Consider the following 13597-nt stretch of genomic DNA (forward strand, 5'->3'; position numbering starts at 1 on the left):
CAATGTTTTGGCGGTAATATTTGTACAGCACTAAAATGCAAACTACTAAATAATGTCAATAACAGAAATTCAAACATACCTTAGGAATGCCACAAGTTAACCTCTTTAACAGACACATCATTGGAGCATTAACAAAGTTGCATCATGCTGCATCAAGTATTAGAGGTGAACAGGTCAAATAAATTGGTTTATAGATTAGGTGATTATAGAAGTAGTAATGCCCAGGCTTTATGTCTTGATAACTAAAGGAAACAATTAAGGTGTGGGATTTTCTTATGGCCAGAACTAGAGAAGCACAGGTAAATCGGTTGGTTTTAGAGGTGAAGATACTACAGAGATAGTGATTACTGGGGAATCGATTTTCAAAGTTGTGCATTCTAAAATGAATACATAATGTTATAATGGAAGCAATTGTAGACCTTAAAGATCAGGAATGAGTGTGACTTAGTATGTTAGATATGGGCATTAAAATTTTGGAGACCTCAGTTTTAAAGAGAAAATAGTGAGGGATGCCAAACAGGTACTCAATTGACATCCTAGTTCGTCAATTACAGGAGGAAACAAAAGCATGCAGTGATTATTGGTCTGGATGAATGTTGCACCAGTCTAGGAGCCAAGGTCATGTCAAACATGTGCAAGTTAATAGAATTGAAAGTAATAGGTCATAACAAAGGCATGGGTATAAATTCTGAAACTCTACTTGGGTTCAAAAGCAGCCTGGTATAATTTCCAATTTAAGTATCAAATTGGTTAGGAATAGTGTCAGTGATGGGGATCGAAGATGATGACTTCAGCTTTTCCATCATATTACTGGGGAAGTAACTGACATCATTCCAGAGGTTTAATTAGCCACATTGGATGGCCAATTAAAAACTTATCATAGGTTTAAATTCATTGGAGAAAGAAAGAAAAAACAAAAAAATCACCCAATTCCTTCCCATGGAGGTTTCTCTTAGTGCTGGACTGCAAGAGGAATTTGAAGATAATGTGCTGGCAGATGGAAAGAAATGGAAACAACAGGGTGAGCAGGGCAGGGAGACACAGAGTGTGCCTTAAGTGGGAAGAGAGGAGAGAAAGGGCCACGTGTCGGTGTGGAAAAAAAACACCAGAAAGCTCCCAAAAGGAGCTGCAGTGTTTCACAGTGCCCAGATTAATCTCAGAACCATCCATGGTAACAGTCTTCACTTCTGTGCCAAAATTAAAACAGGGGATAGGTTTGATGAGTGTAACCAGTAGATCAAGAAGATAACAAACCTCAAAATGTAAGCATTCTCAGATTAGCAGCTTTACCACACCACCAGGGAACATTAACAGGCCTACAGGATTAGACTGAGATCCAACAGAAAGCCGACCAAAGAAGAGATGATTGATGGAAAGCGTGCAGAAGACACAGCGGTAAACAAAACAAGCATGGATTCTTTAGTGTTGTCAAGAATACCGCAATACCAAAGATCCTTCCCAGTGACACCCAAAAACAGAGGACAGCTTGTCAAGAATAGAGCAGTAGTCTGCACCTGCTTTTAGTGCCCCAAAGCACTTCACTACAGCGACCATCGCTGACACAAAAATCTTTGATTCCATCCCACACCAAAGGTGTCCAGTCCAATTTTGCCACCACCCAGGGAAACAAGTTGATAACCAACGTGACCTTGATAGCAGAATGTATCCCAGCTGAAGTTTTGAAATTTGGCATACAGTAGCTTCAGATACAAATTCGCAGCCTCATCACAAACACTCCAGAAGAATGAAAACTGCAAACAATTTCAGCAACATAATTGTAACCATCCTCAGAAATAGAGAGAAAAATCTGAGTGCATAGCTGCCAGGGATTTCCCTGCTGCAGCCACAAGTAAAGTCATCTTGAAAGTCTCTCTCAACTGCCATCACCCAGTCGTTAAAGAGCTGTTCTCAAATCACAGCATGGATGCCATCTAAGCAGAGGTGTACCTCACCTCCATCAAGCTTTCTAGCAGAGTGGAGCTAAATGTACAAGACAAAGGGGAAACTGTTGAACTTGCATCACCACCACACTGGAACGAAGGTCAGTCCATCCTCAACCATCAAGCTTCAGATGTATTACATGAATATCCATGCATTCAGAATCCTAGCTCAAAAGTAATTATCATTGTCCATTGAAGCACAAGAGAAAAAAAATGGCCTTGCAATCAACACCTGCAAAAAAGGATCCCCATCATCTTCTCCACTGTACACCTTCTACCTCCTGCACCCCCCCCCCCCCCCCCCCCCCCCCCGTCCCGCCCCCCTCCAACCACAATGAGATCCGAGAAACAAATATATTTTGTTATATAAAGGATGACATCGATAAGGAAATTCAGCATCACATTTAGTGTCAGACTCCCACCTTTGGCTGCCTGGTGAAAGGAGGAGTTTGCATTTCAAGCTGCCGTCTACAGTGCAGGGCCCTCCCAAAAAAAGTACCTCAGAGAACTGGAGAGGTATCACCAACATTATTTCTGTAGTTCTTCAAATTCACTGACAACATAACTGAACCAATCTTACTATCTTCTCCCAATCCAATATCAGGCTCTAATTGCACTCGATTGGCTCCAACTAAGGCAGCCAAGTTGTTTGGATGCCTGCGACCAGACCCTGCGTCGCAGCACTTTAGCCCGACTTCCAAGAGAATACCAGAATGATGGAGAAAGCAATTCTACAGGAGTCCTTAGTCTTCTTGAAAAGTGTGACATCCCCACCGACTCGCGATCACCCAAACGGAGGAACATTCAAGATGACACAGAAAACCTTGACCATCTTCATCATAAGAATACAGTGCCACAACAAAGGACTCCCAAAATATTCATGCTCGCACCCCATCATGCACCTCCTGTCCCAGATGTGACAAAATTGGGGACTGCCATCAGTTTCAGCAGCAAGAACTGGAGTGGAAGCAAGTCATTCCATGAGAATGCCGAAGAAGGGTGGGAGAAAAGAGAGAGACAGACATATTTAATACACTTTACCGCATGACATTGGTTTAGGTATAAATATGCAACTATACCTGGAGGTGGTGCAGTTAAAGGCATTCCTAAGGAGAAGAGATTTGAGTCACTAACAACATATAGTACACCAGATTTGTTTTCTCACATAAAAAATATTAAAGTTAGAAGCTCAGTGAAAAAGAAACGTTGTTCTTTCATACTGGGGTCTTGATCAAAATTAAACATGAACTGATAAGAACCATATGTCCACTAAATGGAAGTTCAAAGGGTTTGTAAATCAAATTGCGTATAACAAATTAATATAGGCATAGGTGGCGAAAACAAAAAAAGACTTTATTGTACCGGGAATGTAGAAAGCATTCTTCCAAGGTCACGTTAAATCAAGGCACAATGTTAGACCTATGCATGGGAAATGTGGTCTATTTCTAGCCTGCATTATGTTTGACTAAGAAATGTTAATTGCTGGCAGAAGCAAAATGTAAAAAAAAAAAAAAGAAATCCCACAACATTCAAGGCAACATCAATTACTGTTACTGGTCACAAGTAGACTGACACATACAATATTTGCCCATTGCATTTCTGAGAAGGAAGTTAAAGATTTAATGAACAGAATCTCAATAGATACCACAGCAGGCATATTGAAGCTTGATTATCATATCTTGAAGAAAATAATTTTAAACCCCTGCAATATCTGTACCCAGTAAAGATCAGCTGACAAACACCCAGATTGGCTTGTATTATGACGGTCATTTAGACAAGATGGTCAAAGGATGTCTGGGCAAATGGAATTTTGCACCAGTGTTACAACCTGGAAAGCAATAGATTAAGAAGGGGGGGGGGGGGGGGGGGGGGGGTGGGGGGGGGGAAGTGAAGAAGAAGCACCTACTTGTTAAGGATTTAAAAAGGCAGCATTCATTTTCTGAATTTCAATTAGCTCTAAACTGCACAACATGTTTGGGTCATTGTGAAGTTATTATTTTACCATGTCAATGCATGAATGGCAATAATTATTCCTTGGCTTTTAACTTGATTAGAATAACAAATCTTAAAAAGCTTGAAGAAAGAAAAGCAACTAAAGCGCTATAACTCTCCATCTTTTCCCAAAGCAGCTAGTGTCATTGTTGATAACTTAACCTTATGGATCAATGGAAAATAAAAGCCGTTTGAAATATGAAGTTGCAATCACTGAAGTGCTCAACATCAGAGGAAAGCCATCTGTGAACAATTTATTTTCTTTAACTGGGTGCCAGATGTGGACGCTCCATACATTAACAGCAGGTAAAAAAGCTTTTGTTTAGAAGGTTATGCATGAGACAAACTACTCAACCTTCTCTGCTGTATAAATTAATAGATCATGAATTGGTAAAATCTGGATTTTACTATTTTTTTTGCACCTTTGGATAAAAATATTTAAAATTATAGAAATATAAATAACTGCAATACCACAGCAAGCAACATTTGTTGACCCTGTAAATCTCATTGGATTTGAGGTATTAAGTGGATTAACTTTATGACTACAAAAGTATCTATTTCTCATTTTGTTCCTCGTTTCTGTATTTACCATCTTCATATCACATAAAAGATCCAAATACAATTTTAAATAGATCAAAACTGCATTGTTGATCCTTGGTAAAGTCTGGGGAGCGATTTCTGAGTAAATTGCTTCACCTCACAGCTGTGACTTGCTATAGAGATAAACTATGGGGGTGGGGTGTTGGAAAAAAGATCCATCGTCTACCCCCATTCAAGTAATCTGAAAAGATTACTTTCCAAGGACCACCAATTAAAATGGAAGCATGCATATTCAAAGTAAATACACTGGCTGCATGTACAGATCATATGGAATATCTTAAAATGATAACATTTACAAAATAAGATATCATGGTTGCTCAATAACCTTGTGAAATTTGACAGTATCCCTCAACATAACTACAATAAGTTCCAGTGTGAAAAGACACGTGTATGTAACCGAGAGAGATCATAATTGTCACAGTCCATATTGGATTTGGCACATCCTTTAAACTGATATACTGTAAATTTCCACTTTTGATTAGTATCCGAAGGTATCCAAAGAGGGGGTCCACAGTGATTTGTTTTAAAATACAAGATGGATTTTTTTTTTAAGAGCCAAAACACATCCATTATTTTTATTAAAATACTTTTTCATGGAACACAAGTGCCAGTTGTAACAAGTGTTTATTATTATCTTTAAATTCTCCTGAAAAGATGGCAGTGTCTTCTTAAAATAGCATGTATATAGAAATCACTCCCACAGATGCAGAGATTTCCAGTATTTTGGCCCAACGACATTAGAGGAAGAATGACACCACTGCTAAGTAGGATGGTTTTCAGTTTGGAAGTATTTTGTATGCATGCGCAGTCTACTTTTTGCCGATTAAATACATTTCACAGATGTGTTGCATTTTGTACATGACTTAAAGCGATGGTGACGTTGATTCAATGAAGCAGCAGCTAATCATGGTTAAGTTTAGGCAGGTCTATGGTTAGATCCATCGTGAAACTCCAGCAGGTATCTGGGGGCTGAGATGAATGACATCTTATAACTATAATCATCTTTTATACTAGGTATGATCTCAGTCAGTAGACAGATTTTCCCAATTCCAGTGATTTATTTTACTTGGCTTTATCAGTGAAACAAGAGGTTAAATTATGCCTTGATAAAAATAGTAGTCAATCAATGCTGGAACTCAGTTCTTAAGTCCATGTTCGGACGAAGACTGCGACAAGATCTGAAACTGACTGCTCATGACCAATACCAGAGCATTCATTAGCAGCATGAAAATGATTCCTGATGTCCGTGATAACTATACTGATGTGAAAGAAGCTTGTTGGGAATGGGATGGATTGCAATTGACCATTTTTAAAGAACAGATACACCACAAAACTTTTCCTCGCTCTTGATCAAATGCTGCTGTTGCAATGAAACAGCTTGGCAAAGGTCATGGCCAGATCTGAAGCAACAGCCTTGTCAAAATATCTTTGTCCCACAACCTTACAAGTCAAATGCATTTAACTGGTTCTTGATTTCATGTTGAATGAATTAACCTTGTGAATAAATGAAGCTGAAGGAGATCTCAAGAGGCATCGGCTGGATTCTGACCACCAAGGGTAAGGATTTTCTTGACATCTCCTTTTCTCAAGATTTGTTTAGCAGACCAATAGCATTCACAATTGGACACAGCAAGAATTGGCTGCAGTTCTGTCTCAAACAGGCTACCTCTGCTATTAGTTTAGAAGTCTGTCCTGCATCATGGGTGCATCAGGTTAACACTTCATTTTTATGCATGGCCAGTGCCTGTTCATGGCATGCCCTTCTATACTCAACTTTTGAACCAAGGCTAATCCCCTGGCTCTATCATAATGGCAGGGTGGGAAATATGATACAACCTAAAATGTTCCATGTCATATAAAATGCTACTTTCAAGGTTGATTTAAAGAAAATAGGTAATGTATTGAAATACAAAACAGTGCTTGGAGCTGCCCTTTAAAAAAAAGCTGGTAAAAAAAAAAACATAAACTAAAGAGTTACTAAAATAGTTTGATAACTGAAGCTTGGTTTTATGTAACATTCAAAGAGCTTTCCACAGGATGTTTTATATTTGCAGTGATGTAAAGATTTTGGCACACGCACATTATTTGCAGGTAACAGCAGTATTTTTTCATTGAACCCACAGATTTTAGTTCTATTTTAGAAACTGCTTTGAAGATTTAAAAACTGGAAACAGCACAAATAAAATACAGCAAGCTATGAACCAGATTCACGTAACTTAACAGCAGATGTCAACTAGAACATCAGGTTCCTAAACTTAAATAAATACGTCCATTATTTAAAAATTCATGAAAGGGGATAAAATATATTCCTTGCCTTAGATTAGCAATTAGAACTCATCTCTATGATGAACACAAATTGCAAACAATTGATGATTCTTGAAGGGGCCAAAAAAATTCACATCAAAAATCATCAGCTGAAAGTTCTGAAAAATGCAGGGTGAAATCCCTGAATTATTGTGACATTATTTGGATGCATTTCTAAACATAGCTGTTATCAACGTATTTAAAATTTAAGAGCTTCTTCTTAAAATAACGTAATAAAAAGGAGGGTGCAAAAATACTTTCAGATTAGAGAATTTAGCAGGGCCAGGTGAGGATTAACTTAGGACCACATCAATCCACCCCAACAGAATCATGACCCAAAATTCTCAGCCTCTGGCCTTCATGTAAACTGACAAAAAGTTAAACAAAGTGAAAACATGTATTATTATGCCAAAATTCCATACAACACTAACCTGGTGGATGGAGAAGTGGAGGCCCCGTGTTGACAGGAGGAGGAGGGGGCAGGAACAGGGGAGGTGGACCAGTCATATGAGGCGGAGGTGCCCCTGGAGGCATAAATGAAGGACGCTTTGCAGCGTTGTTGTTATTAAATTCTGGGACTGCATGGTCTCCAAGAACCTTTGGGAAAATAATAATTACATTTATAATTAAATGTACACTTATGATGGTGAATTTCAAATTATCAAGTCAAACATGGAGTCAATGCTTATACTTCCTCTGGCAGGCAAATTTAGTGTACGTTCGATGGAGGCCCGCAAAATGACGTCAGAAATTGAAATATTTTTGGATTCCAAAAAGGTCAAGAAATCTAGGAATAGGTTTTAAATGCGGAGTTGAAGAAGTTGTTCTGCCATATCATAGAATGGAAGGTAAAGCTTCTGGGGAATGGCCAACTCATGCTTCTATTTTTATGTGTTCATGGATTTCAATATTTCAATGAAATATTAATTTATTAGACTTTACATGCTGATAGGAAGAACCAACTTGAATGAGTATTCAAAAATTGTAACCAGATTTGTGTTCAAATGACCAGCTCTGTGATAAAGTTCTGATTAATATACTAGAGAAGCTACGGTTACGCAAGGTTAGATTTAGATCTTAAACTTAATCAAGCTCTTAAATTGTCCAAATAAGAATCTACCTCACTCGCATTTCACCAACAGACCTGATTAGATTTGATTTTAAATATTACGTACAGTAAGACACATTGCATGATTAATAAATGTTGTGTTGTTGAAAACACTGGAACCTCTTGAAGCTACTAGTTTAACATTGGAGTATGGAGAGAAAACGGAAGTAAAACTAGGTCATTTCAAGAATTGTGGATATTAACTTCAAACCTTTTCCAACAAACGTTAATTCTTGTCTGCCACAAAAAACATTGAGGATGTAACTACAAATTTCAACACAAGCATTCAAATGCAAATATTTTCAAGTTTTCTGAAAAAATTTAAAAGTTTGACATTTGCAAAATAACTCTTATGGCTAAAAACCACTTTGAAATGCCTTTACAATGAAATTACAATTCGGAAGCAATTTAACACTTAACGAGTGATGCCACGTAAATAATTAGATTACAATGACAAACCTGGATGGCATTTTCATCTGCGCCACCTCTATCACGACGTCGACCTTCCACGCGGGCAATGGTTATTAATTGGCCTCCAATAACCTCTATGGACCCAGACAGCCTTCTGAAAAACAGGTTAAAGATTAAGCTAGTGGTTAAGATCAAGCTATTGTAAATACATATACATTAGCAAGCTAAAAATTATATACATTCTTAATGATTCCCAGCAGTGAGAATTAATTACAAACTAGATTTCCAATTATGATTATTAAAAAGACTAACATGAATATTCATTCACATAACAAAACAAAAATTCATTCACATTGGAAACAAAAACATTAATGCAAAGACAATATCATTATATTCTATAAACCTGGCCTAATGCTTTTTCCACAAGAACCTCCTATCTTTGTCAAACCAGTTATTCAACATTCATTAAATTCAATCTGATTAATTAATTAAAGGTTCTCTGGATGCTTAATTTGATGCTTAATTAAAGATTAATTAAGGTTCTCTGGATGCTTTCAAGTGAGAGCTAGATAGGGCTCTTAAAAATAGCGCAGTCAGGGGATATGGGGAGAAGGCAGGAACGGGGTATTGATTGGGGATGATCAGCCATGATCACATTGAATGGCTGATCATCCCCAATGACGAAGGGCCAAATGGCCTACTCCTGCACCTATTGTCTAAAATATCACTTTATTTGATCACCCATTTTGCAATCATCTTTAACCCATTAAAATATCCCAAAACTCTACACAAAAATGTAATTACAATTTGGTCAAAGATGTAGTTCTTAAATATACATTTTAAAACAAAGAGGAGAGAAGATTTAGGTAAAATGGTTGAGGGATGAAATGCCAAAGCTTCAAACCTTGAAGCAGAAGCAGCAACGATTTACAGAGTAAAGGGCCTGTCCCACTTAGGCTATTTTTAAGCGACTGCCGCTGACTGGCATAGTCCATATAACCATATAACAATTACAGCACGGAAACAGGCCATCTCGGCCCTACAAGTCCGTGCCGAACAACTTTTTTTCCCTTAGTCCCAGCTGCCTGCACTCATACCATAACCCTCCATTCCCTTCTCATCCATATGCCTATCCAATTTATTTTTAAATGATACCAATGAACCTGCCTCCACCACTTCCACTGGAAGCTCATTCCACAACGCTACCACTCTCTGAGTAAATAGTCGTAGCAGGTCGCTGAAAAACCGGCGACTGGACCCCCCCTTCGACATAGAATCATTACTTTAATAACAAAAAAAGTCAGCACCGGCGATAACCTACAAGCCTAAGTGGGACAGGCCCTTTATTAAGAAAACAGGTACAAAAAGTTAAAAATTGGAGAAGTACAAAGTTTTCAGGTCGGGGTTTTGTTGACAGGAATTGATGGGGACAGAGAGGGCAAGCTCCAAAGTCCAGAACCAGGGGTCACAGTTAAGAATAAGGGGCAAGCCATTTAGGACTGAGATGAGGAAAATTTATTCACCAGAGTTGTGAATCTGTGGAATTCTCTGCCATAGAAGGCAGTGGAGGCCAATTCACTGGAGGGTTAGATTTAGCTCTTAGGGCTAAAGGAATCAATGGAAATGGGGAAAAAGCAGGAACAGGGTACTGATTTTTAGATGATCAGCCATGATCATATTGAATGGCCTACGTCTGCACCTATTTTTCTGTTTCTATGTTTCTAAAGGAATCAATCAGAAGAAAAAAATGGTTAAAACAGTAATACTGCTGGATCAGGAAGCAACAAATACCACGATGACTGGGACTTATGAGTTAGGATATGGGAAGCATAATTTTGCCTGTTTGAATATTAAGAGTGGAAGATTAGATAATCACTTGGAAAGCCATGGAGCTGTCAAATCAGGAGATAAAAGAAAAGTTAAAAGTGTCACAGCAAAAAGATGAGGAAGTGCCAATGAGCAATTTTAAAAGTGAGCAGTCTTTGTTTTAAAATAATCATCGCAAAAACCGAACTGAGTGAATGAAACCTCTACTTCACCTTGGCTTTCCAAGCTCTCTACTTTGGCAGATCAAATTGTGCATAATAAACAACATTTCTCAGGAAACAGGATAAGGGTGCAAAAGAGAAACAACCATTAAATAAATAGATGGGTAGATTAGTTATATGTTGGAGAAATGCACGCAGAGAACTTGTTGGCCAAGCATTAAATGTAGAGCCCCAAACAGAAGTGATCCCTGCCTGCCATTCTGGAAATGTATAGGTTTAAGATGAAGGGACAAAGATTTTCTAGGAATTTGAGGGGTAACTTTTTCCACACAGGTGGGTGTATGGAACGAGCTGCCGAAGGAGGTAGTTCAGGTAGGGACTGTCGTAATGTTCAAGAAACAATTAGACAGATACATGGATTTGGCAGGGATATGGGCCAAACACAGCCAAGTGGGACTGATGTTGATGAAACATGTTTCCACGTTATATGAATCTATGACTCTGCATCCACAGAAACATAGAAACATAGAAATTAGGTGCAGGAGTAGGCCATTCGGCCCTTCGAGCCTGCACCGCCATTGAATATGATCATGGCTGATCATCCAACTCAGTATCCCGTACCTGCCTTCTCTCCATACCCTCTGATCCCCTTAGCCACAAGGGCCACATCTAACTCCCTCTTAAATATAGCCAATGAACTGGCCTCGACTACCCTCTGCGGCAGAGAGTACCAGAGATTCACCACTCTCTGTGTGAAAAATGTTCTTCTCATCTCGGTTTTAAAGGATTTCCCCCTTATCCTTAAGTTGTGACCCCTTGTCCTGGACTTCCCCAACATCGGGAGCAATCTTCCTGCATCTAGCTTGTCCAACCCCTTAAGAATTTTGTAAGTTTCTATAAGATCCCCTCTCAATCTCCTAAATTCTAGAGAGTATAAACCAAGTCTATCCAGTCTTTCTTCATAAGACATTCCTGACATCCCAGGAATCAGTCTGGTGAACCTTCTCTGCACTCCCTCTATGGCAATAATGTCCTTCCTCAGATTTGGAGACCAAAACTGTACGCAATACTCCAGGTGTGGTCTCACCAAGACCCTGTACAACTGCGGTAGAACCTCCCTGCTCCTATACTCAAATCCTTTTGCTATGAAAGCTAACATACCATTCGCTTTCTTCACTGCCTGGTGCACCTGCATGCCTACTTTCAATGACTGGTGTACCATGACACCCAGGTCTCGCTGCATCTCCCCTTTTCCTAGTCGGCCACCATTTAGATAATAGTCTGCTTTCCTGTTTTTGCCACCAAAATGGATAACTTCACATTTATCCACATTATACTGCATCTGCCAAACATTTGCCCACTCACCCAGCCTATCCAAGTCACCTTGCAGTCTCCTAGCATCCTCCTCACAGCTAACACTGCCCCCCAGCTTAGTGTCATCCGCAAAATTGGAGATATTGCCTTCAATTCCCTCATCCAGATCATTAATATATATTGTAAGTAGCTGGGGTCCCAGCACTGAGCCTTGCGGTACCCCACTAGTCACTGCCTGCCATTGTGAAAAGGACCCGTTTACTCCTACTCTTTGCTTCTTGTTTGCCAGCCAGTTCTCTATCCACATCAATACTGAACCCCAATCCAGTCCTGATGTAGAGTCTCGCCCTAAAAATGCTGGCCATCCTTTGCTGCCACAGATGCTGTTTGACCTGCTGGGTTCTTTGTTTTGTTTTTAAATGAAAATCTAAATTAAAAAATGCTAGCTTCAAGTCAGCACTTCAAAATGTACATGAACATGGCTTGAAATCTTCTGTACCCAATTACACTATGGATCGATGTCAAGCATTAGACTTATCCAATGCTCAATTTCACAGTGCTCCTTAATGTGAATGAAGAATATGACATGCAAAATAATTTTCACTTCAGTTGACCATTTAATTTGGACAGTCCACTACAAATCAGTTTTCAAATATGCCTGATATCCACGGCATGAACATAAAGAATATGAACAGATTTGATAACTAAACTATTTTGCATGGGATCCAAGGATAGAAAATTGGCTTCATGGAAGGAAGCAGAGGGTGATGGTGGAAGGTTGCTTTGCGAACTGGAGGCCTGTGACTGGTGGTGCGCCTCAGGGTTCGGTGCTGGGCCCACAACTGTTTGTCATAAACATCAATGATTTGGATGAGAACATACACGGCAAGATTAGCAAGTTTGCTGATGATACAAACGTGGGTGGTTTTGCAGATAGTGAAAAATTGCAACAGGATCTTGGTCGATTGGCCAGGTGAGCTGAGGAATGTTTGGTGGAATTTAATACAGAGAAATGCGAGGTATTGGATTTTGGGAAGTCTAACATCGGCAGGACCTACACAGTGCATGGTAGGGCTCCGGGGAGTGTTGTAGAGCAGAGGGATCTAGGACTGCAGATGCATGGTCCCTTGAAGATCGAGTCACAGATAGACAAGGTGATCAAAAAGGCTTTTGATACATTGGCCTTCATCAGTCAGAGTATTGCATATAGAAGTTAGGAAGTCATGTTGCAGTTGTGCAAGACATTGGTGAGACCGCATTTAGAGTATTGTGTTCAGTTCTAGGCTATGTTATAGAAAAGATATAGGGTACACAGAAGATTTACGAGGATGTTGCCAGGATGAGAGGGTGCAAGCTATAGGGAGAGGTTGAGTAGACTGGGACTATTCCCTGGAGCGCAGGAAGATCGAGGGGTGATCTTATAGAGGTGTATAAAATCATGAATCAGATTGGATAAATGCACAGAATCTCTTGCCCGGAGAAACATAGAAACATAGAAATTAGGTGCAGGAGTAGGCCATTCGGCCCTTCGAGCCTGCACCGCCATTCAATATGATCATGGCTGATCATCCAACTCAGTATCCCGTACCTGCCTTCTCTCCATAGGTGAATTGAGGACCAGAATGTGAATTGAGGACCAGAGGACATAGATTTATTAGGATTTAATGATTTAATAGGAATGAGGGGTAACTTTTTCACACGAAGGGTGGTGGGTGCACAGAACAAGCCATCAGGGGAAATAATTGAGCCTGGGACCATACCAACATTTAGGAAACAGTTAGACAGGTACATGGATAGGACAGGTTTGGAGGGATATGGACCAAACACAGGCTGGTGAGATAAGTGTAGCTGGGACATGTTGATCTATGTGGGCAAGTTGGGCCGATGGGCCCGTTTCCACATTGTATCACTCTATTTAAAGTATCCACGAAATGGCATAG

General features: G+C 39.6%; 1 protein-coding gene across 14 annotated transcripts in view; it reads right to left on the reverse strand.

The window, feature by feature from the left end:
- fip1l1a (FIP1 like 1a (S. cerevisiae)) overlaps positions 1-13597 on the reverse strand; it is a 73748-nt gene that overhangs the window by 31885 nt on the left and 28266 nt on the right. For 9 of the 14 annotated variants that reach the window (XM_055636165.1, XM_055636237.1, XM_055636174.1 and 6 more), the window contains exons 9-11: positions 8404-8509; positions 7268-7433; positions 3020-3046 (exon numbers count right to left, since the gene is read on the reverse strand). In XM_055636165.1, coding sequence (XP_055492140.1) covers positions 3020-3046; positions 7268-7433; positions 8404-8509 — 299 coding nt within the window. The remainder of the gene's footprint in view (positions 1-3019; positions 3047-7267; positions 7434-8403; positions 8510-13597) is intronic. The other 5 variants (XM_055636213.1, XM_055636246.1, XM_055636208.1 and 2 more) reach the window with 2 other exon arrangements.

Source organism: Leucoraja erinacea, chromosome 1 (assembly GCF_028641065.1).
Source record: "Leucoraja erinacea ecotype New England chromosome 1, Leri_hhj_1, whole genome shotgun sequence".
NCBI classification, from domain to species: Eukaryota; Metazoa; Chordata; class Chondrichthyes; order Rajiformes; family Rajidae; genus Leucoraja; species Leucoraja erinaceus.